The sequence below is a fragment of the Myxocyprinus asiaticus genome, chromosome 4 (genome assembly GCF_019703515.2).
Source record: "Myxocyprinus asiaticus isolate MX2 ecotype Aquarium Trade chromosome 4, UBuf_Myxa_2, whole genome shotgun sequence".
Lineage (NCBI taxonomy): Eukaryota > Metazoa > Chordata > Actinopteri > Cypriniformes > Catostomidae > Myxocyprinus > Myxocyprinus asiaticus.
In genome coordinates this window covers 58,094,491-58,119,964 of record NC_059347.1, presented here as the reverse complement: position 1 = coordinate 58,119,964, position 25,474 = coordinate 58,094,491, and the positions used below count along the sequence as shown (strand labels likewise).

Sequence of the window (25,474 nt, the reverse complement as noted above, 5' to 3'; positions counted from 1 at the left end):
CATACACACCTGGGATAGCATAAGAGTGAGTAAATGATGAGAGAATTTTCATTTTTGGGTAAACTGTTTCTTTAACTCGTTTGTACAAAAGGTCAAATTTCTTTGTTTTCACTGAAGCACACAAGATGCTGTTTGAAACATTCTGAAATCATGCTGGATCACATGAATCATCAGGTTTCTCACAAACTTGTGAAGTCCATGCTGATCATGTAATGATCAGACTTTTAGACCCCACTGTGTTTCTGTGTTACATTTGTTGTCACTCCTCAGTATCACCAATGAGAGTATCCCTTCCTTCCTTTCTCTGTCTTTATTCTCATCAGTTCTGAGGAAGACGTTTGAACAAGAGCCATTGGGGAAGGAGGTGTTACTCGAACAGGAAGTGCTACTGCAGTGCCGCCCACCTGAGGGTGTACCACCTGCTGAGGTAAACATACACACATACATGTACACTAGTGTGTCGGTGCTGTACAAATCATTGTGTATGGATAAATGTCTGGCTCTCTCCTGTAATGCCAGGCTGTCTGTATAATACATTTTTATTCTCTGAGGTATGATCTCAGTGAAAAGATGAAAAATATTTCAGTTAGGGTTTGTTTTTAGATTTTAATTTGGACATTTTATAAAGCTGTTTTTATCATGGGGACCATGTGGAGGTCCTTTCCTTAGAATACTAGTTATCAAAACTACAGTATGAAATAACAAAAATGGTTATATTGGAATTTCTGTATATAGTGACCAAAAAAAGAAAGTACAATTCAGAGCATAACGTTAAAACTTTACAATTAGGTTGTATTCGTTAACATTAGTTAATGCAATAGTTAACTTGAACTAACATTGAACAATACTTTACAGCACATATTAATCTTGCTTAATGATTAATGTTCATTTCAACATATACTGACTTTATATAATATATATATATATATATATATATATATATATATATATAAATTTTTTTTGTTTATTTTTCTATATATATTTCTTATTTTTTTTTTTTATTTTTGTATACTTTTTTTGTTTGTTTGAAAGAATGGATGGAAAATCTATGATGAAACAGATATGCTATATCTGTTATTTACAGTATAATATTATTTAACTGGCTTTTCAGTTTGGTAATATACATTACCATTACTTAATGCAATATCAACTAACATAAACTAACAATGAACAATAGCATTTTGCTTAATTAACATGAACAAAAACGTATAAATAGTGTTATAAAACATTTCATTAAAGACATGTTGCATTTTCAGTACAAGTTAAGCTCAATAGACAGCATTTGTGGATGTTGAAATAAATTTGACTCATCTCATAAAGATGTAAAAATGCTGAAGAAGTGTGAAATTGTTGGTTGAAGATGGAACAACACACACTTACGTGATTGACAGATATATGACAGACCTTATGTGTCTTTATGGTATGTGTATATTCGTGTTACAGTATATACACATGCTGGGGTTTTGTGTATTTAATATGTGTTCTTGTGTGTGTGTGTGTTAGTCAACATGTGTGTTAAAAGCTATCAGGGTTCACTCTGATCCTGACGTTGACCCAGAGGTCATGGGTTCCCCAGAGACCTGTAAATGTGTGTGTGACAGCTGCAGTTCCCAGAGGAGACTTCACACTCACACACAAACACACACACAGCGAAAAACACACATATTAAGGGCGTTGTGTGTAAGACAAGACATGAAGAAGAGCCATGTGAATTCCACCATGTCTCTGTTCCGCTTGCTGACTCCGTCTAGACAAAAACACTCCAAGCCTTCACACCATCCCTGAATGTTCTGCAGAAAACATGCAAAAAATCCCTTCTTAATCAGTATTTTTTCTTGTTTATGGTTAAAATATCTAAACATCCTTAAAAGGAGATTAATTTACTTGAGAAGCTAAATTGGGTAAGTTAATGAGAATATACCTATATTTATTTATTATTAAAGGGAAAGTTCACCCCAAATAAAAATGTTATAATTTACTCACCCTCATGTTGTCCAAAACCTGTATGACTTTCTTTCTTCTGTGGAACACAAAAGGGGAGTTTTTGAAGAAAATCCTGGACACTCTCTTCCATATAATAAAAGATCCATTTTCAAGTTCCAAAATAAAAAAAATTAAAAAATTTAAAAAAGCACCATGAAAGTATTGTATGATATTCCAAGTAAAAAATACAAAAGAAGTCCTGCGCCAATTCATAAAGTCACAAGTATTAAGTGGGTGCGTTGATTCAATTCAAATAGATCAAAGAAGGCAAAAAGGAATCCGCACACCAGGGCCATAAAAGTTGTAAAAAATAAATAAATAAAATAAATAAAAAAAACTGGAAAAATCCATCAACAGAAATACTCAAACCAGCCCGTCTGGCACCAACAATCATGCCATGTTCACATTTTTGCCCCATTCTGATGGTTGATGTGAACATTAACTGAAGCTCCTGACCCGTATCTGGATGATTTTGTGCACTGCACTGCTGCCACACGATTGGCTAATTAGTTATTCGCATGGATGATTGTTGGTGCCAGACGGGCTGGTTTGAATATTCTGTAACTGCTGATCTCCTGGGATTTTCACACACAACAGTCTCTAGAATTTACTCAGAATGGTGCCAAAAACAAAAAACATCCAGTGAGCGGCAGTTCTGTGGATGGAAATGCCTTGTTGATGAGAGAGGTCAACAGAGAATGGCCAGACTGGTTCAAACTGACAAAGTCTACGGTAACTCAGATAACCCCTCTGTACAATTATGGTGAGAAGCATATAGTCTCAGAATGCTGTTCTGAGATGCGGGTTGGTGCTGTTTTGGCGGCACGAGGGGGACCCACACAAAATTAGGCGGGTGGTTTTAATCTTGTGGCTGATTGGTGTATGCTTTAAACAGGACACACACACACACACACATCATTTTTTATAAAAAATGTTTTTGTATTTTAGATGTGTTTATATATATATATATATATATATATATATATATATATATATATATATATATATATATATATACAGGGTTTGAAATTAACACCGGCAAATGCGGGTGAATATCAACCATGTCGGGTAAATGCTGTCAACTCACTAGCCAATTTGGCAGGTTATAATTAGAAGTTCTATCTATCAGAATGCAGGCCATCTATCTCAGTGATTTCCAACTGGAATTACGCATACCCCGCGTGGTGCTCATTACATCTCGATAACAGGTCAAAATGGAAAGAGAATAGAGAGAGAAATGGCACAAATAAAGATTGATTTTTTATTTAATCGCTTCAGCAGCAGCGCACCGTTTGACTGTCAGGTGGCTTTTTGTGTGCGCGCATTACATCGCATGTGCTTCGAGAGAAAATACACAAAAATGCCCGTCTGGAAAGGCCTAGATGTAGGGAAAATATACAGGAACTTCAATAGATAGTGGAGGAGGAGAGAAGAAAGTTGAGGGAGAGTGTCCACTGTGAATTCATTTCTGTGATGAACGGATGTTGCCTGTCATTTCTGAATAACAGGGAGAGTGGGGCACAAACTAATGCAGGGCTAGTTGTAACACATGGTTTAAAAGTTTCCACAAACACTGGTAAGACAAAACTTCATTTGTTTACTTGTATCCATATCAACACTGTGTAGAGAAACAATTGTGGCAAAATTTATATACAGTTGTGCTCAAAAGTTTGCATACCCTGGCAGAAATTGTGAAATTTTGGCATTGATTTTGAAAATATGACTGATTATGCAAAAAACCTGTCTTTTATTTAAGGATAGTGATCATATGAAGCCATTTATTATCACATAGTTGTTTGGCTACTTTTTAAATCATAATGATATCAGAAATCACCCAAATGGCCCTGATCAAAAGTTTACATACCCTTGAATGTTTGGCCTTGTTACAGACACACAAGGTGACACACACAGGTTTAAATGGCAATTAAAGGTTAATTTCCCACACCTGTGGCTTTTTAAATTGTAATTAGTGTCTGTGTATAAATAGTCAATGAGTTTGTTAGCTCTCACGTGGATGCACTGAGCAGGCTAGATATTGAGCCATGGGGAGCAGAAAATAACTGTCAAAAGACCTGCGTAACAAGCTAATGGAACTTTATAAAGATGGAAAAGGATATAAAAAGATATCCAAAGCCTTGAAAATGCCAGTCAGTACTGTTCAATCACTTATTAAGAAGTGGAAAATTCTGGGATCTCTTGATACCAAGCCAAGGTCAGGTAGACCAAGAAAGATTTCAGCCACAACTGCCAGAAGGCAGTTCGGGATACAAAGAAAAACCCACAGGTCACCTCAGGAGAAATGCAGGCTGCTCTGGAAAAAGACGGTGTGGTTGTTTCAAGGAGCACAATACGACGATACTTGAACAAAAATGAGCTGCATGGTCGAGAAAGAAGCCTTTACTGCGCCAATGCCACAAAAAAGCCTGGTTACAATATGCCCGACAACACCTTGACACGCTTCACAGCTTCTGGCACACTGCAATTTGGAGTGATGAGACCAAAATAGAGCTTTATGATCACAACCATAAGTGCTATGTTTGGAGAGGGGTCAACAAGGCCTATAGTGAAAAGAATACCATCCCCACTGTGAAGCATGGTGGTGGCTCACTGATGTTTTGGGGGTGTGTGAGCTCTAAAGGCACGGGGAATCTTGTGAAAATTGATGGCAAGATGAATGCAGCATGTTATCAGAAAATACTGGCAGACAATTTGCATTCTTCTGCATGAAAGCTGCGTATGGGACGCTCTTAGACTTTCCAGCATGGCAATGACCCTAAGCACAAGGCCAAGTTGACCCTCCAGTGGTTACCGCAGAAAAAGGTGAAGGTTCTGGAGTGTCCATCACAATCTTCTGACCTTAATATCATCGAGCCACTCTGGGGAGATCTCAAACATGCAGTTCATGCAAGACGACCAAAGACTTTGCATGACCTGGAGGCATTTTGCCAAGACGAATGTGCAGCTATACCACCTGCAAGAATTTGGGGCCTCATAGACAACTATTACAAAAGACTGCACGCTGTCATTGATGCTAAAGGGGGCAATACACAGTATTAAGAACTAAGGGTATGCAGACTTTTGAACAGGGGTCATTTCATTTTTTTCTTTGTTGCCATGTTTTGTTTTATGATTGTGCCATTCTGTTATAACCTACAGCTGAATATGAATCCCATAAGAAATAAAAGAAATGTGTTTTGCCTGCTCATTCATGTTTTCTTTAAAAATGGTACATATATTACCAATTCTCCAAGGGTATGCAAACATTTGAGCACAACTGTATATATATATATGTGTGTGTGTGTGTGTGTGTGTGTGTGTGTGTGTGTGTGGTACAGTGGCCGTGAAGTGCAAAACAAAACAACAAATCTAAAAACGCAATGGAAAATCCAAGGACAAAATACAATTCAGAAACACATCAACAAATCATAAAACACAAAGGCAAATCCGAAAACAAAAGAGCAAATCAGAAAATACAACACCAAATCCAGAAACAAAACAGCAATTCAGAAAACACAACAATAAATCAGAAAACACAACAGCAATTCAGTCGAAACAGAAGGGGTACGTACCATAGCTTCTCACCTGATTGGCTGTGTGAATGAGACCTAGTCCTTTCTTCAGGATTGGTTCACTGATTATATCAAAATCCATGCCAAATGGTCCCTGACTGAAAAACGAAATAATTTGGAGTGTTTTCTCTCTTAGGAAAACAGTAACAAGAAACTTTATAACACAGAGAGTAAAAACAGCCAGCGGGAAATTTAGTTCCCTATCTGTCACTCACTCGATGTTGTGTTGATGTAGTGACACTAGGGGTCACTCTTGGGAGCCCCAAACACCTCTGCTTTTTTAAAAAAAAAAGGCCAATGGGAATTGGCGAGTGAAATTTGCATGCCACTCCCCCGGACATACGGGTATAAAAGGAAATGGTATGCAACCACTCATTCAGATTTTCTCTTCGGAGCCGAGCGGTTGTATTCAGTGCACTGAATTCAATTCCCTCCAAAGATGCACCTCAAAACTGCTGGATTTATGGCGCATTTCAGTGGCTTCTCCCCCTCTGCACCGTAGAGTGCAGAGAACACCCCTGGGCTTCGGCAGAGTGAAAATAAGAGAGTATATTCTAAAAGAGTATATTTTCATTCATAAAAGAGCGGCACACACGGAACGTCTTTTTAAAGATGCCTTTCCATTTGTGTGTTATTCCTGGTTGCGGTCGTTATCTCTCCGCTTCTCATTGCGAGAACATGACCATGGCAACGTTGCGGTCGCGGCTTGCATTCATAAGAAAGCAAGCCACCACAGCGGCTCCCCGCACTGGTCCTTCTACCTACGGGTTTGAGGCCGTGTCGGTTAGCACTGGGGGCGATTTGGGGACATCAATGGGACTATCTCCGCCGGGTATTCCCCCACGGACCTCCCAATCCCCAGCACGCTCGCTTGTCCCGGTCGGGCTCTCGGATGAGACCGCTGGCTCGTCTCAGGGCAAGTTTGACCTCTCGTTCAGAGCTCGGGAAGATGATGAGCTATCGAGTGCAGCATCGGAGAGCGGGCTCATCCAGTCTGACGCAGAGGCTTCGGCTGGGCTTCCTCCTTTGGGAATGGTCACCCAGTCTCAGGCCGACGCAGAAATGACGGACATGCTTTCCCGGGCGGCCGCGAGCGTCGTCTCGACCATCGTCCACCATCCCATTTTGGCAGGTATGGTGCTCCAATGGCGGACCCCACGTCCCTGTGCGCCCAGCTGAGGCACAAACACGCCCACACGGGATTGGTTCCGGTGGACTACGGGGATGAGATTCCTCCTCCCCCTCCTCGGCCAATCTTATGGTGGGCGGCAGGAGCCAGGTAAGTTCTTCGATGTCCCTGGACTCAGCATGGCCATGGGGTACCGAACCGGTCTTTGCACAGACTCCCGTTCAAGATGCTGATGCAAAAAACGCATTCTAGCGAGCGTCCAGCATCGAGATTGGTTCGCGGCGATAGACCTGAAGGACGCGTACTTCCACATCTCAGTCTTACCTCGACACAGACCCTTCCTGTACAAGGTCCTCCTCTTCGGCCTGTCCTTGTCCCCTCGTATCTTCACGAAGGTCACAGAGAAAGCCCTTGCCCTGCTAAGGGAAGTGGGGTCCGCATCCTCAACTATCTCGACAACTGACTAATCCTAGCTCACTCTCGAGAGTTGCTGTGCGCACACAGGGACCTTGTGCTCCGGCACCTCAGCCGTCTGGGGCTTCGGCTCAACTAGGAAAAGAGCAAGCTCTCCCCAGTTCAGAGCATCTCTTTTCTTGGTTTGGAGTTGGACTCAGTCTCAATGACGTCACGCCTCACGAACGAGTGTGCACAGTCGATGCTGAACTGTCTGAAGGCATTCAGATGGAGGACAGCGGTTCCACTGAAACTCTTTCAGAGGCTCCTGGGGCATATGGCATCCTCAGCGGTGGCCACACTGCTCAGGTTGATGCATATGAGACCGCTTCAGCACTGGCTTCAGACTCAAGTCCCGAGGGCATGGTGCTGTGGGACACATCGCGTGGCCATCACGCTGATCTGTCGCCGCCTCTTCAGTCCTTGGACCGACCTTGCATTTCTACGGGCAGGGGTTCCCCTAGAGCAGGTCTCCAGGCGCGTCATGGTTACAACAGACGCCTCCGAGATGGGCTGGGGCACCGTATGCAATGGGCACACAGCCGCCGACTCCTGGACTGGCCCGCGGCTGCGTTGGCACATCAACTGCCTAGAGTTGTTGGCAGTATTGCTCGCCCTGCGGAGGTTCCGGCCATTGATCCAGGGCAAGCACGTGTTGGTCTGGATGGACAACACAGCGATGGTAGTGTACATCAACCATCAAGGCGGTCTACACTCCCGTTGCATGTCACAACATGCCCACCGCCTCCTCCTCTGGAGTCAGCAACGCCTCAAGTAGCTACGAGCCACTCACATCCTTGGCGACCTCAACACCGCAGCGGATGCGCTGTCACATCAGGTTACCCTCAGGGGAGAGTAGAGACTCCACCCCCAGGCGATCCAGCTGATTTGGAGTCGATTCGGTCGAGCACAGGTAGACCTGTTTGCTTCCCAGGAATCCTCCCACTGCCCGCTTTTGTATGCCCTGAGCAGCTCTTTGTCTGCTTTGGTGGACAGCGGAAAGAAAGCACTGTCTCCAAACAGATGATCGCCCACTGGGTCATTGACACCATCACGATGGCATATCAGGCTCAGGACAAGCCACCCCCTGTGGGGTTACGAGCCCACTCTACCAGGAGTGTGGCGGCCTCTTGGGCCCTGGCCAGTGGCGCCTCTTTGGCAGACATCTGCAGAGCAGCGGGCTGGGCAGCACCCAACACCTTTGTGAGGTTCTACAATCTCCGGGTTGAGCCGGTCTTGTCCCGTGTATTGGCAGGCACGAGCAGGTATGTTCCGGGACAGCTGGCCGGGTGTATCGCTTGCGCATAGTGCCTTTCGCCTTCTTTGAGGTGAAGATGTTTGCTCTTGACTCCCAGTCATGTTCACAGACTGTGATCCCTGGATGACTTTCCTCCTTAGCCCTCTGGCAGTTGAGTTTGTGGAGAAACTCGCTGCCGGCCCAGTACGTGCGCTAATGAGGCCCTGTACTGAGGTAGGAGCTCCACATGTGCTGGTTCCCCGAAGGCGACCCTATGTGATATCTTCCGCAAAATTGTTTCCCTGTCGGTAAACTGTGTCTTCCTTGGGCAGAGGCCACTCTGCCTCGGTCGCCATGCTTTGTAGAAACTCCTCCCCCTTCAGGTAGGACCTACCATGGGACCTCTCCACATGATATACTTCCGACAAGACTCGGTAAGACCATGTGACGTATTCCACTCAAAATACCCCCCACCCCCCTTTTTGGGTGGGGTGTGGTCTCCGCGGTGTCTTCCCCTTGGGAGGGACACCCCCCGACGTAGCACACTTATGGCTCCCAGTCGGTTAACAAATTCCACTCTTTTTGGGGAGAAAAAAGAGGAAAAGAGTCCTTGGCTGGGCTAGCCTGTCCTTGTTGTTGGGCAGTCAACTTGTTCCTGAAGGACCGTTCGACGCTCATAAGAGCATTGGCAGAGGTTTTGTGAAGTCCTGGTGCGCTGGCTATGAGGCACACAGCGGTCTGCCTGTCTCGCACCGCCAGTTCACGTGACACAGTTCAGCTAGTTGTGGCGTTTTTTTATAGGGACCCCTAGTGTCAATACATCGACACAACGTCAAGTGAGTGACAGATAGGGAACGTCGTGGTTACTTTTGTAACCTCCGTTCCCTGATGGAGGGAATGAGACGTTGTGTCCCTCTTGCCACAATGCTGAACTACCCGCTGAAATACTTGCATGCATACCTAAAAGAACATACTGTTTTGCCGGCAGATAAGTGCGTCCTTCATCAAATACTGTACATACCGTGATAGTATGCGGTTTCGGACACAGCAACTGTTTTAGTACAGTCAATGGCCAGCGCATGCGCAGATGACAAGCCCAGCCAAGGACCGTGCGAGTCAAGAAAACCTAGGTGGCACACAGTCAAGCCGCGTGGCTGTGCTGATGACGAAATTTGCATCACACATACCCGAGGTATACTTTGGCCTTAAGTGTTCTATTTTCAGCTCTGTTTTTAGTGTTTATTCAAAACGAGGCAAACTTGGTACAAGTTTTGATATTTTAAATTGTTAGACGGGAATTTTACTCTGTCGTATGGTCATGTCATAATGTGCCCTGCCTATGGGGCATGTTGTAACAGTTCACTTCTTTCCAGATAGATGACGAAAAAACTATACGCTGTATTCTTTAAACAAAACAACATATTTGTACCAGATGTGTAAAATTAATGTGAAAAAATGAAATACTTTGAACCCCAAGTGTATTTACACAAACTTAAGAAAACCAAAAAGTGTTAGTTTGTGCCCCGCTCTCTCTCATGAAATACAGATTTAATATGAAATATACTTGATATCTTAATTACATGGTTTATTTCTGAGATTTTTTTTTGGCTAGTAGAACTTCTGAATGGCTGGTAACTTAAAAATGTACTAGTCAAAATGGCTGGTGAGTGAAAAAGTTAATTTCTAACCCTGTATATATATTTATTTATTTTTACTTGAAAACAAGACAGATATACTAAGAACATTATGTTTTTGAAGTGTCTAACCCCCCAGCATTTGCTGGAAATGCCATGACCTGGTCAGGATATACATTATTATGTACTGTAAATGCTGTACTGTTTGCCTTTTCCGAACAATGGGGGCGACTGACCTCTCCGCCTGCCCAGCGTTCATTCGGAACACCCACAGCGCGAGTCGCTTCCATTAGAGAGCGAGAACAGTTTAAAATAACAGTGCGGTTGAGCAGAAAGCTGAGACCTGGACTAGAGACTTCACTCAACAGCCAATCACAGAGCCCTCATTAAACCAGGCTGTTTCCATGGCAATGTAGGATATATACATACAGGTCACACCGGTAGCCCATAGTTACTAACCAAAGACCTTCACTTTTCAGAGTCACAATTATATTCTTTCCCTTTGACACATGCACACACATAGTAAGGGTAATACAGTGGCTGTAGTTTATATACTGTGGGAGCTGTATTTGTACGATGAATGGTGTGCTATTCATAACATCTGTCAAATCTGCAGAAACCATCATGGCACAGTGGGAAACACACATGCAGATACACTTGAAACACTCAAGAGACACACATAAAACATTTGTATGTGTATTCCATGCTAGTGTTGGGAAATCAGTATTTTTACGCAGCCCTAATAGTAACTTAACTTGACATGGCATTTTTTTAATTCTGTACGCGAACACAGGCTAGAAGCTTGCCTTGGCTTATTATATCATTTATTTAAATTACAGAGTATTTCTTGCTTAATTTTTCATTAGAAATTAACAAAAGACCATTATTGATCCAGTACTCATTCTTGCCTTACCCCTAGTTTACAATAATGATTTTATATGCAGAGCAGAGCTGTCGGGTTCGATTTGGAGGGAAAAATTTCAGGCTTCCGTCATTCATCCTTGCATGTCTGCAAACAAAGAAAAATTCCGGCAACTTTGGCGCTCGGACACATTTTTTAAATATACGTCTTGTTTCCCCTTACTCTCAGTGACTATTGGTGTAGCTTGTCAGATCCGCTCTGATATGGTGGTCTGACATAAAAAAAGAAACATTGTTCCTTTGCAAGTAACTTGCAATTTTGTGTTTCAACCACAGATGTCGATATAAAGCCCAGAATTCCGTCATGCACCTTTAAAAAAAAGCATAAAAGGGATAGTTCACTGAAAAAGTAAAATTCTCTCATCATTTACTCACCTTAATGCCATCCCAGATGTGTATGACTTTCTTTCTTCTGCTGAACTCAAAGATTTTTAGAAGAATATCTCAGCTCTGTTGGTCCATTCAATGCAAGTGAATGGTGACTAGAACTTTGACGCTCCAAAAAGCACATAAAGATGGCATAAAAGTAATCCATAAAATATGGATATAAGATATAAAATATAAGATATGCACGATCAATGCAAATCGTCAAAAAAAAAAACAAAAAACAGAAGAAGAACTTTCGTGAACGCACATAGGAAGACTGTGGAAGTTGATTTACAGTAAAAAAAAGAAAAAAAAAAGATCTGTACTAAGACTTCTGAAAACATGGATTTAACCACTGGATTCTTATGGGTTAATTTTATGCTGCCTTTATTTGCTTTTTGGAGCTTCAAAGTTCCTGCCATCATTTACTTGCATTGTGTGGACTGACAGTGCTGAAATATCCTTCTAAAAATCTTAATCTGTGTTCAGCAGAAGAAAGAAAGTCATACACATCTGGGATGCCATGGGAGTGAATAAATAATGAGAGATTTTTATTTTTGGGTGAACTAGCCCTTTAAAGCATCAAACGTGAACATATACAGTTATATTTAATATAACAAATTAAACTTGAAAAAAAATCTTTATTAAAATATGAGTATTTAACAGACTATTTATTTTGCTACAAAAAAGCAAAGTAAAATGCCACACATGGATGTCTGGGAATGCTATTGTGTGTTGACATGAATCAGTGAATCATTTATTTGAATTGGTCTGAATAATTGAAATTGGTGAAATGGTCTGAATAAACCATTTCACTAAAACAAATGGCTCTATTTGAGAGCGAGACATTCTAGGAGAGTGTGTTTAAATATGACCTCAGTTTGGAAAACAATGTGTGTGATTTTGTCACACCACTATTTGTTGGCAAAAAAAAAATAAAAATAAAAAAAATTGGAAAATCTACATTATTTTGAAAACAGACAATCTGACAGTCAGTCACCATTCGCTTTTATTTATTTATTTATTTATTTATTCTCAATACAATGAGAGTGAATGGTGACTGAGACTCTCTGCTTAATGTCTCCATCTCCACATGAGGTTGAATATATGAAGACAGAATTTTCATTTTCGGGGGAACTATCATCACTTAAAATTAGTAGTGTTTCAAATTAGTCTATGAGTTTCAGCTAAGTAGCTGCAAGCTGTTTCCAGCATAGTGTTTGTAGATGCTGCGCTCTCACAGTTAAAGGAATGAATATTTCCTTCATTAGCTCACAGCAGAAGCACTTTACTGTGTTTTATGCTTATGAAGATGGAGATTGTTTACGGTAACAGACTTTTATGGTGTGCCATTAATTAAACGTGCTGATGTTCTGTATGTCGGTAATGTGTCAGCATGTGTGTAAATTTCATAAGTGCATCTAGAGATGGAGTGAGTTATTGTGTCCGAGTTGAGTTTATGCACTAGATTTGCTGACACACACATTGTACACACACACACACACTCTCTCTCTCTCAAACAGATTTATGAAACTACCAGGTCAAAGTTATAAATTCATATTTGTATGTGTACAGTGACCAATCACATTTGAAAATAGCCTTGTGTTGAGCATATAGCAACGTACTATTTTTGCACTCAAATACATACCAAAATGGGTTTTACAGAGCCTGATGCCATCCGAGAAACTTTTTTTTTAAAGTTATAGGAATCTTTTTTTTAAAGAATTTTTTTTTTTTTTTTTTAACTGGTAGAGACTGAACAATACTAAATGCACATGATAAAATGCAACTAAGTATGTGCAAATCCTGCATAGTTTGGGCAGTTTGGTGCGATAAATAGGCTCAGCAACCTTTACTGTTCAAGCTATTTTTTGTACAGAATAATTAATATAAGCACTCTGACAAAAATACTATTGAACCAACAAGGAACATTCCTTTACTGATGATAACTGGAACCATTAGTCGGATCTGAAGAACCTATACTGTATTGTAACCTCGAGAACTTTTTTTGATCTCCAAAGAACCACATAGCAACTTAAGAATCCAATACTGCAAAGATGGGTCTTCTTGATAAGAACAGGGTTCTGTGCTGAACTTAAAATGCTGCAAAGAACCAATGGAGAACTTCTATTTTTTAAGGTGTTCATGAATGTCAGAAAGGCAAAGTTGAGCATCTAGGATTGTATGTGACTGAGCTTTTAAACGAGCACAGAGTTCAAGAGGAAGTGTTTTTGTGGACACTTCAGTATTTATGTGTGTGTGTGAGTGTGTTTAGGGCTTTAACATGTGTCGATCTGTGGGTGTTCATTATGCACAGCTCAAGGGACCAATCACTCACGCTCAGCAAAGCCGAATCTCCACAACGACCCGTAACCAAAAATCTGCCCTCACTGTCTACAACTGTTTCACTGTGTCGCTCTACTGTTTTTCTATCACTCTCACTGTTTTTTCATCCATCCATTCATAAACACAACCACACAGTCTCAGTCTTTTTGAAGAAATTGCACCCTAATATGATATAATAAATGTTATACAGTATATATACATACTATTCAACTGTTTTAGAACACTAAGGCATTTTTTTAAAAGAAATGGATGCTTCTAGAAACTGATCACGAATTACAGTAAAGATATTTATAATGTTATAAATTACTCTTTCTATTTAAATAAATGCTTTATTCTTCACACTTTCTGTACATCCAAAAATCTATTTTTATTATATTACTGTTATATTATTTATTTATTATTATTTAAATAATTTATTCATTGAAAAATAAAATAATATAATAATGTTATTTTATAATAGTTGTATTATTATTATTATTATTATTATTATTATTATTATTATTGCTGTAAATGTTTTTTTTTTTTAAGACCATTCTCCAACCCAGAGGATTTTTTTTATTTTATTTTATTGCTCTTTCTATAGTGTCAGCTCTCAGATGTTTCTCCTTGTTGAGATACAGTAAGAGCCCAGATTATTCTCTTCTGAACCTCCAGTGGAGACAAATGAGATTTCTCTTTTTCTGAAGAGAAAAGTAAATGTGAAATTGCGAAATTGGATTCAGTAGTTTGCTTCACTTGCAAATATAGTTTATAACTGCCAAATCCTTCAATAACAATGTATTTGCGAAGCCTTTATTACATAATGACAGATTTATAAACAATCCATGCTTAAATGTGCCGCTCCAACGGTTAAGATGATACTGAAATGATCAAGGGAGCTTCTTATAAATAACCTACAGCTCAGTGTTTTTAATGTTGGGATCCTTCAGAAGTGAATAAATAGCATTTTTGGCCTTGGAAGAACATTTAGAGTTCTGAAACTTACAGTATGTTTTCATAGTACAGTGAACTCTTTGTCTCACAGAAAAATAGACTTCTCATTATATTTTGCTTGACTCATCTGGGACAAAGCTTTTATTTTGAGTGTGTGTGTGTGAGAGAGAGAGAGAAATAATGTATTTGTGTGTTTACATTCATTTGTTTTACAGATGCTTTCTAAAGTGTGTCCCTACAAACAATTAACATAACAAATAAAAGTCCTAGAATTGAAGGTTACTGGACTGCAGTAATACAGTGATAAAATGTGTGTGTGTGTGTGTGTGTGTGTGTGTGTGTGTGTGTGTGTGTGTGTGATCTCTAGAGGCTCTCAACACATCTGTGTTGTGATTAATGACTGGCTCTCCACACAGAGAGCAAGACACAGCACAATAACAATTCAATACATCCACCTCTCCTCTCCTCTTTATCTCAGTTTTTTTATTTATTTATTTTTTTTATTTTATGACATTATTTTTGTGCAATTAAAATAGAGACAAATGACAATAGTTTGACTCAAGTGTCCATTTGTTCTCCATTTAATTTCATTGCTGTTTGGGAGAAACAATTGAGATTTTAAAGAGATCTCAGTTGTGATTTTCCTTTATTTTTTCCTTTACTAGAGTCTTCAGGGCTTAGCTCAGACCTCTGTGAATACATACTGTATTATACACTTTCAGAATCTGAATATAGTACACTTTATTATAAAAGTTTAAATGTTACATCTGTGAGGTGTAGTTTGTATACTACAATTTTAAATATTACCAAAACTAAAAGGTCACACTAACTTTTGCCTCAGCCTCAGATACATTGCATGCTTTTAACACTTTAAAATGTGATTTTAAAAAGACACCATATTGTTCCTTTCGGCTTTCTGTAGTTTGACACACATTGTGTATGGTGTACAGTTTTATATCATTGATTCATTGGGTGCTTAAGTTAGTTTAAAAGATAGCAGGCTGTAAAATAGGTACTTATGAAGAAATAAATAATTGCTAGATTTGCCAAAGTTTGCAAGGTTTATTGCATCGTGTCTTAAAGGGATAGTTCACCCAAAAATGAAAATTCTCTCATCATTTACTCACCCTCATGCTATCCCAGATGTGTATGACTTTCTTTCTTCACCAGAACACAAACTAAGATTTTTAGAAGAATATTTCAGCTCTCTAGGTCCATACTATGCAAATGAAAGTGTGCCAACTATTTGAAGCTCCAAAAATCACATAAAGGTAGCATGAAAGTAATCCATACTACTCCAGTGGATTAATTGATGTCTTCTGAAGTTAAATGCTAGTTGTGTGTAAGGAACAGATCAATATTGAAAATTTTTTTGCTAAACATTTTCACTTCCGGCAAGCTTGAGGTTTGTAGATTGAGGAGGGTGGAGTTTAAACTGCCACTCACGTGACGTAAGCGCGTAAACCTCCTCTACATAGATATTCATACATAGATCCTTTATGGAGCAATGAGCTCAGACTGATTCATCTCCTCCACTCACTTGCATTCAAACTGATTCAAACAGCTCTCCTTATTGACCATTCCAAAATGGTGCCGCAGTTGACGTATCAAAATCACATGAATGAGGCATCTATGTATGATTATCTATGCTCATCTGTTGTAAACAACACTGTACTACCCTGTTTGTTTTTAGTATTTCACTCGTCAGTTCTCGCGTGAACTTGCCAACGCGCTTGACCTCGACCCTCGTGAATGTTTTGTAAAAATACATTTAAATATTGATCAACACACCTAGCATTTCCCTTCAGAAGACATCAGTTAATCTACTGGAGTTGTATGGATTACTTTTATGATGGCTTTATATGCTTTTGGAGCTTCAAAATGTAGGCGCCCATTCACTTGCATTTTATGGACCTACAGAGCTGAAATATTCTTCTAAAAATCATCATTTGTGTTCTACAGAAGAAAGAAAGTCATACACATATGGGATGGCATGAGGGTGAGTAAATGATGAAAGAATTTTTGGGTGAACTAATCCAATTGTTTTGCAAAAAATGCAAATGTCCAGGCTCGTGACTTAAAGTTTGCAAATTCCTCAAGCATATCTGTATATATTACTCTTTGTTTTCAGGGTTAAATATCTAAATATTTGGTACTTAAAGCATCTGGATGGACCAACTCAACACAGTTCCCAATAACTCGCCAAGACAGGAATGTTGACCAAGCACACCGTCGCAATCGCGTGTCGCGACTGTTATTCGCGAACATACAATGCTGGAAAGCAGCTGCCAACAAGAACACGCATTTGTACTGAATTTACTATGTATTACTTATTTTTAAAATATAATAAAATATTTAACGTATAACATGTTTTCATATCAACTTGATAGTGAAGCAATGGTACTTCTTACATCATAACAAGATGATCAAAACATTCAGAGCTTTAGCCCAGGTTGCTCAGCCCTATCTTCTCTTCTCTTCTCTTCTCTTCTCTTCTCTTCTCTTCTCTTCTCTTCTCTTCTCTCTCCTCCTCTTCTCTCCTCTTCTCTCTCCTGTCCTCTCCTCATCTCCTCTTCTCTTCTCTCCTCATCTCATCTCGTCTCGTCTCTTCTCTCCCAGTCGCTTCTCGCCTCATCTTGTCTCTTCTCTTCTCTCCTGTTCTCTCCTCATCTCTTCTCTTTTCTTCTCTCCTCTCCTCTTCTCTCCTCCCATGCCGCACAGCCTCTCCTCTCCTCTTCTCTTCTCTTCTCTTCTCTTCTCTTCTCTTCTCTTCTCTCCTCTTCTCTCTCCTCCTCTTCTCTCCTCTCCTCTTCTCTCTCCTGTCCTCTCCTCATCTCCTCTTCTCTTCTCTCCTCATCTCATCTCGTCTCGTCTCTTCTCTCCCCGTCGCTTCTCGCCTCATCTTGTCTCTTCTCTTCTCTCCTGTTCTCTCCTCATCTCTTCTCTTTTCTTCTCTCCTCTCCTCTTCTCTCCTCCCATGCCGCACCGCCTCTCCTCTCCTCTTCTCTCCTCTTCTCTTCTCTTCTCTTCTCTTCTCTTCTCTTCTCTTCTCTTCTCTTCTCTCCTCCCATGCCGCACCGCCTCTCCTCTCCTCTTCTCTTCTCTTCTCTTCTCTTCTCTTCTCTTCTCTTCTCTTCTCCTCTCCTCTCCTCTCCTCTCCTCCCATCCCGTACCTCCTCTCCTCTCATCTCCTGTTCTCTCCTCTCCTCTCCTCATCTCCTCTCCTCTTCTCTTCTCTTCTCTTCTCTTCTCTCCTCTCCTCATCTCTTCTCTTTCCTGTCCTCGTCTCTTCTCTCCCCGTCTCTTCTCGTCTCCCCTCGTCTCGTCTCTCTTCTCTTCTCTTCTCTTCTCTTCTCTTCTCTTCTCTTCTCTTCTCTTCTCTTCTCTCCTCTCCTCATCTTGTCTCTTCTCTCTCCTGTCCTTGTCTTTTCTCTCTCCGTCTCTTCTCGTCTTGTCTCTCTTCTCTTCCCTTCTCTGCTCTGCTCTGCTCTGCTCTGCTCTCCTCTCCTCTCCTCTCCTCTCCTCATCTCTTTTTTTCTCCTCTCCTCTCCTCTCCTCTCATCTCATCTCTTTTTGTATTTCTTCTCATCTCTTTTTGTCTCTTCTGTACACTTCTAAATTTTTCTTCTCATCTCGACTGCTCTTCTCATCTCTTCGCTTCTATTTTTCTCATCTCTTCTCTTGTTTCTTGTAATTTTTTGTCCCTCTCGTCTCTTATCTTCTGCTCTTCTTTTTTGATCTGCTCTTTTCATCTCATCTATTTTCTTCATTGCTCATTTAATCTCTTCTGTTCTTTTCTTTTATCATCTCTTCTCTTCTTTTTTGTCTTTTCTCCACTTGTCTGGTCTCCTCTTGTGTCTTCTCTTCATTGTCTCTTCTTGTCATCTCTTCTCTGCTATTTTTCATCTCGTCTTGTCTCTTCTCTGCTGTTCACTTCTCTTCTTTGTCTCATTATCTCTTCTCTTCTTTGCTCATCTCTGCTCTTTTTCATCTAGTCTCTTTTCACCTCTTCTCATCTCTTCTCTGCTCTTGTCGTCTCACTACTTCTCACCTTGTCTCTTCTTTGCTGTTCTCATCTCTGCACTTCTGTTGTACACATTTCTTCAGTGTTTCACATTTCTCTATTTGCATCTCACATTCTCTTTGTCCATTAGTGCAATATTTGTTTATTTGTTTTTACTAGGTCCTTGTAGAGTGATGCCTGCGGAAAACTCACTGCCACAATGCTAGAGCATTGTGGGTGGTTGTCATGCAGTTGATAAGGTGTTTGGAGTGGTTGCTTGGTGGTTCCTTAATGGCCCATTTTAAAAGAGACAAGTAAAAGAAATGTTTTTATTTGTGTGTACACAGAGTACAGGAGTCACTCCTGAAATGTGATTGTTGATATAGTTGTCAGTAGCGGTGTTAACCACCATGCAAAACATGCAATTGTGTGGGGCCCGGACATCTGTGAAATCTGCGCACATTTGAAAGCTGCGCAAAAACACTCAAGGGGTGACGGGTGACGTGTCATCCTGTGTTCATGCTCAGATAAACTCTTCAGCCAGTGCTTGAATAGATTCAGTCTTATGGGGGGTCTTAGCAGTCTTTTGGCATAGGGGCATTTACATTTTTATTAAATCTTACTTGTAAGTATTATATTTACTAAAATACAAATATTTTGGGAACCCCCACAAAGTCTGAAAACATCGCGGTCTTTGCTTACGAAGAGGCTGTTGCCGTTGAAAAATTACCAAATTACCATACTCATTCTAAATGTAAATTCAAGCCAGCTGACCCGTAACCAAGGAAGTATGGGTTAAGGAACAATGGTTTTGAAGTTAAACAGATAAAAATGCACCTTGCCATCTTCACCAACATGCGATGGATGCTTCGTTCAACTCTTCGCAAGGTTGTGGTATTTATAAGAAAGGGGCGGGGTTTAAACGGACTAAATGATTGGAGAAGTCCTGCATACGTCACCAGAGAGAAGTCTGTCATTTCACCGGACGATGAAGTTATGAAATTTTGATTAAAGATAAAGTGGATTTTCATTTCATGCCGACTTTATAGTTTATATTTATTATAGTATAAATTAAATACAGTTCTTCATTGCTTTCAGTTAAACTGTAGAAAACATGTATTCATTATCCTTAAGTATATTTTTATTTAATTAAACATTTTGAATATACTTGGCTACAATGGCTGTTAGGATGAATTTAAAATAATTATTTAAAATAAAAAAAAAAACAACTAAATAATGTAATTTCTGAGCAAATTGCAGAAACAATTATCAACACACACACACACACACACACACACACACACACACCCACACATACATATATATAAATATATTGAATTTCATCAACAGACTGAAAAAAACAGTATATACAGTGTAGTGTAAATGGCAAATAAAATTTATAATACTGTATATATAAATGTATATAACGATAGAATGTTTGGAGCCATGTCACATCCAGTGCCATCTTATGGCGAAAAGGGGCCACCGGTTGGACAGTTGCTTGGGGTCTCGGAAATCGTAACCCTGCCCCTGACAGTGGTAACCATAGCAACGTTTTGGTATCTTGTGGCTGTTAACAATAGAATCAATAAATAAATTGTATGCATTATGACACTGCATTAATAACTAGTTGTCCAGTATTATTCATGTCCGTAGCACAAACGCTGTGGGTTAGATCTTTGTTCAAACCCTTAATATGAGCTATTGAAATGGTGATGCAAGCATCACTAATAATTCAAATATGATTTCCTATAGTATGGCATTGATAATGTATGATTTCATACACTAAGAGACTGTAGATTGGCCAGCATGTAGTCAATGTGTGTGTGTGTCTGTGTGAAAGTTATATATATATATCTTAGGGCCTTGGTGACATAATCCGATGGCCTAGTTCTGTCTGTTGAATGGCCCTGGGCTTCAGCTCTCCCTAAGTGTGTGTTTGGGGGGGTTGGGTGGTTTATGAGGACATTTTTTTAGGTTACAAACTGGTAATTACTAGGTTATTATGCTATAAATGTGGTTTATGAGGACATTTCTACTGTCCCCATAATTCAAATCGCTTAAAAATCATACTAAACGATGTTGAAAATTTTTGAAAATGTAAAAATGCAGAAAGTTTTTTGTGAGGGTTACGTTTAGGGGTAGGGTTAGGGGTTGGGTTAGAAAATCATTATGTCTGTGGAGAGTCCTGAGAAGGATAGCCGCACCAACGTACATGTGTGTGTGTGTGTGTGTGTGTGTGTGTGAGACAAAGAGAGTGATATTTTTCCCAGCCGCCCAACTGTACACAGATTTTTTAAGTTGGCAGCATAACTTTGATGTCAAAACAAAAGTAACATACAGTACATAAAGTAACATTAGTAACATACAGAACATCACACTCCTCTGGAAAAGGAAATGTAAGGGCTGTGTTCAAAATGGAGTACTGGTGTGTTTTTGTTCTGATTGTATGCACATTTTGAGTGGTATTTCATGCTTACTGAAAAATTGCATACTTAGTGCAGTGAACATGCAGCATACTGTGCTGTTCTGAACATACCAGAGGAATTCTGTATATACTTCAAATTAAAAAAAAATATATATATATATATATATATATATAAGATTAAAAAAAATGATTGAAAACTGCTGTTGGTATCGTAATGTGTGTCTGTGTGTGTCTGCCTGTCAAATGGTAGTTTCACTAGCTTATTAACAACAGAAATTGTGCCAGTTATGCTAATGAGACCGCTAATGCCAATGAGTCAATAACAGTCACAGGCTACACATGTCTTTGTGTGTGTGTATGTGTGTGTGTGTGTGTGTGTGTATTGTGCTGGTGTGTGTGAGTTATGTTGTCAGTCTGTAATTTCTGTGTGTCATTACACTAATAACATCATGACACAGAAAATTACAGAAACACATACAGGTCAGTTCTGGTCTCATGTCTGCAGATGCTTGGTAAAATCAGAGTCGTATGGTTTGAGTTTTTTTAATGAACGGCAGTCGCAGCTCATTTGCAAGTGCTTGTACAAGAGTGTGTAAATAAATGGCAATGTTGATAGGTCTATTTTGGGATGTTTGGAGATTGCAGTGCTTTTTAAACAAGATATAAAAGGGATAGTTCACCCCAAAATGAAAATGTTGTCATCATTTACTCACCCACATGTTGTTCCAAACCTGTATGACTTTATTTCTTCCATCAAACACAAAAACTGAGATGACAGACAGAATCTTAGCCTCAGTCACCACTCACTTGTATTGTTTGGGAAAAAAGATGAATGTTGACTGTCAGTCCTTAACGGTCTATTTAAAAGAATATTGTGGGTTTTATACAAGTTAAGCTCAATCGAAAGCATACAGTATGTGGCATAATGCTCATTACCATAAAAATGTCTGGCCACTCCTTTCTCGTAACCCAAAAAAGTCTGGGTTTCAGTGAGGCACTACAATGGAAGTGAATGGGGCCAAACTGTAAACGCTGAAATACTCACTGTTTCAATAGTATATCCACGAGATGTTAAAATATATGCATGTTAACTTGATTTTAGTGAGATAAAATCACTTATTAACCTTTTAAGTGCAAAGTTAAATTTGTATAACTTCCTTGCCATTATGATGTAACACCGTAAACCCTAAAACAACTGTAAAATTACAATTTAAACAACATTACAGCTCAAATAATGCATGAGTTTTAACAGAAAAATAAATGTAAGTGCTTTTACAAAATTATAAGCTTCATATTTCTGCCTTTAAACCCAAGCCCCATTGACTTCCATTGTAAGTGCCTTACTGTAACCTCCATATATATATACAGTATATATGTATATATATATATATATATATATATATATATATATATATTTTTTTTTTTTTTTTTTTTTTTTGTGGTAATTAACATTATGCCACAAATGCTGTCGATTGAGCTTAACTTGTGTTGAACACAAAATATTCCTTTAATATTTCCATTGGAATTCAGTGAAAGAAATAAAAAGTAATGCACATTTTGAACAGCATGAGGGTGAGTAAATAATGACATGGTTTGTATTGTTTTGGGTGAAAATTATTATTTTTTATTTATTTTTTTTTAATTTTTTTAAGGTTAATGGATTTCAATGACATGAAAAGTTTACTTTAAAGTATGAGTATTCCTTCAATAATCTACATTATTAAAAATCAAGCCCAAATGTGATTCAAGTTTAATTTAATCCTTAACTGTATGTTTAATTCATAATTTGTACATTTTGTTAAAAATTACTCAGTTCAGTTTAGTGGATATTTGTTATATGATTGAATTATAAATAAATAGACAAATATTTAAAAACAATATTATATATAAGAATTTATAATATTACCCCTTTAAATGGCAAGTAGCAGAACAGGCATAAATGCGAGCTAGGCCAAACGCCAAGAAGAAACTCACAACAACTACATCAATATCAACTGAATAAACATCAATGTCAAACTGCTAACTTACTCAATATGTATCCACTTTTTTACTCACACACACACACCTGAAATTTTTAAGGTGGTTTTATGATTTCACAAGGTTTCTAGCTGCTCAAAGCTGGTTTAGGTGGTTGACTATCTGGTGGTAGATCATCATGGCAAGTATGTTTAGTGATAATTTAATAATTAATAATTTTATTTATTATCACACATTATACATTTGCACATATACAGTGAAATTATTTTTTTCACATATCCCAGCTAAGCTGGGGTCAGAGTGCAGGGTCAGCCATGATACGGCACCCCTGGAGCAGTTAGGGTCAAGGGCCTTGCTCAAGGGCCCAACAGTGGCGTCCGCTGAGCCACCACTCAGCACAAGTATATGTTTAATACTTGGGTTTGTTCAAATCCCTAAGCCAAAGTATGAGCTCATAGTAATAGTGATGCATGCTTTAGCGAACACCACTAATAACATTACAGAAATGTTTGCTTAATAATACTGATTTGTGATATCAAGGATAAGTATTTTATTTTTCAAGATGATAAAGCAGTTCTAGTTTAAAAAGAAGTGAGCTGTGTTTGTTTTCCTTACAAGTTTAAATGAGAACTCATCTGAGAGAATTCCAGGGCGGATCGCTCCTTCTGTTCTCTAGGAAAATATATCTCTTCACTGCATTCCTTAAATATCTGTGTCACAAGCTTACACAATCACACACACCTTGGCCTGGAAACGACATTGCTGGAGGAGGCTGTCAGCTGTTACGTGTGATCAAATATAGATAAAAGACCGTGAAACGGATTCTACATTTACTCTCTCTCTGTATTTCTCTCCATACAAAAGAAATCAGCTCTAATGTGGATTGGCATAATTGCTAGACACACATTATTGCTAGATTATTCAAACTGATTAATCATGGTATCAACAGATCAAACACAGGACTGATTAAACCACAGTAGATCATGCCATACATTTTCTTTATCTGCCTTTTATCACAAGTTAGCTCATTTTCACTTTTTTTTTGTTTTGTTTTTGCCTATTTTTAAGATTTACGCATTTCAGTTTTATAACAAAATTCCATCAGACTGAACTGCGTAATCTTTAACAAAATTACATTATTATTATTATTATTATTTTTAAATGTATTCAGGTTTTATTAAATTTATTTTGTTTAAGATTACTCAATTTAATGTGATGCAGTTTTATTATAAAATTGAAATGCGTAAATCTTAAAAATAGACAAATATTTATTTTGAGTGTTCACTCTTGAAAATAAAGGTACTAATTAGAACCAAAAAGGTTCAGCCTGATGTTATGAACCTTTTTAAAGTGATTGTTCACCCAAAAAGGAAAATTATTCCATGATTTCCTCACCCTCATTTTGTTCCAAACCTGCATGACTTTCTGCTTGAAAAATGTTGCTGTTTTTTCCCCCCAATGCAAGTACAATAAATGTGGTCTAAGGCTTTCAAGTTTCAAAACGGATGAAAAGACAGCATAAACAGATCATAAAAGTGGTCCATTTGACTCATGTGGTATACTTCTAGTCTTCTGAAGTCATATGATAGCTCTGTGTGATGAACAGACTGACATTTCAGTAGTTATTCACTGATAATCTAACTCTCCAGAGAGCTGTTAACTACTACGAATGAATCACTGAGTCAGTGAGTCAAGCTCGAGAATCTAATCAGTCTGATTCATGAACGAATCATTCAGAGTGATAAGTGATTCATTGAAAAGATCAGACTCAAAAGAACTATTTTTTAACAAATCGGACAACTTCTCTCATGAACGCATCAAAGAGAGTTAGAGCTAGTATATATAAAGAATGAATCATATAAAGAACTTTAATAATACTTTTATGGTGTTTTTACATAATTTTTTAAGCTTGAAAGCTCCTTTCCCCATTCATTGTTATTGCTTGGACAAAAAACTAAAAACCATAAAAAATACGTCATCAATAGCGATTCCCTTCTGCATGTTTCTCCGGATTGCACCCTTAGGCATCATTCACACTCCACTTACTGTAAAATTAACTATACGGTAGAAATAGTGGGAGTAGAATGGTAGTATGCAGTACCAAATTTAGCCACTGTCGTGTTGTTTGCTATATAAGGAAAGCGTATGCAAGTTTGGAACAACATGAATAAATGATTACAGAGTTGTCTCTTTTGCACTGCACTGTACCTTTAAGAGTATTGATTACATTATGTGCACACACTCAGGCGTAGTTTTTTATATATATATATATTGTTATACATTGTGTGTGTGTGTGTGTGTGTGTGTGTGTGTGTGTGTGTGTGTGTTGATGATATATACAGTACACCAGCACCCCAAGTATTGCTTACGCACATATTCTGCATTTCACGTTATCCTATAAATCAAATTCATTTCATGGCATCAGTCATACTGCTGCATTCACCCTACACAGAATGCAATCTTTTTTTCTGTGTCTGTGTGCGCATATGTTTCAT

General features: G+C 38.9%; 2 protein-coding genes across 5 annotated transcripts in view; both read left to right on the top strand.

Annotated features, from left to right (window-relative positions):
* LOC127440017 (NAD-dependent malic enzyme, mitochondrial-like) overlaps positions 1 to 25,474 on the top strand; it is a 714,514-nt gene that overhangs the window by 314,859 nt on the left and 374,181 nt on the right. The window contains exon 16 of one of the 4 annotated variants that reach the window (XR_007897055.1): positions 3,895 to 3,910. The exons of the other annotated variants lie outside the window; for them this stretch is intronic. The gene's annotated coding sequence lies outside the window, so the exon portion shown is untranslated. Of the gene's footprint in view, positions 1 to 3,894; positions 3,911 to 25,474 lie in introns of those variants that run through there. 4 annotated transcript variants of the gene reach the window in all.
* The window catches only part of LOC127440002 (netrin receptor UNC5C-like), a 232,031-nt gene that overhangs the window by 108,831 nt on the left and 97,726 nt on the right, over positions 1 to 25,474 (top strand). Inside the window, exon 4 of the mRNA XM_051696358.1 lies at positions 324 to 427. Coding sequence (XP_051552318.1) covers positions 324 to 427 — 104 coding nt within the window. The remainder of the gene's footprint in view (positions 1 to 323; positions 428 to 25,474) is intronic.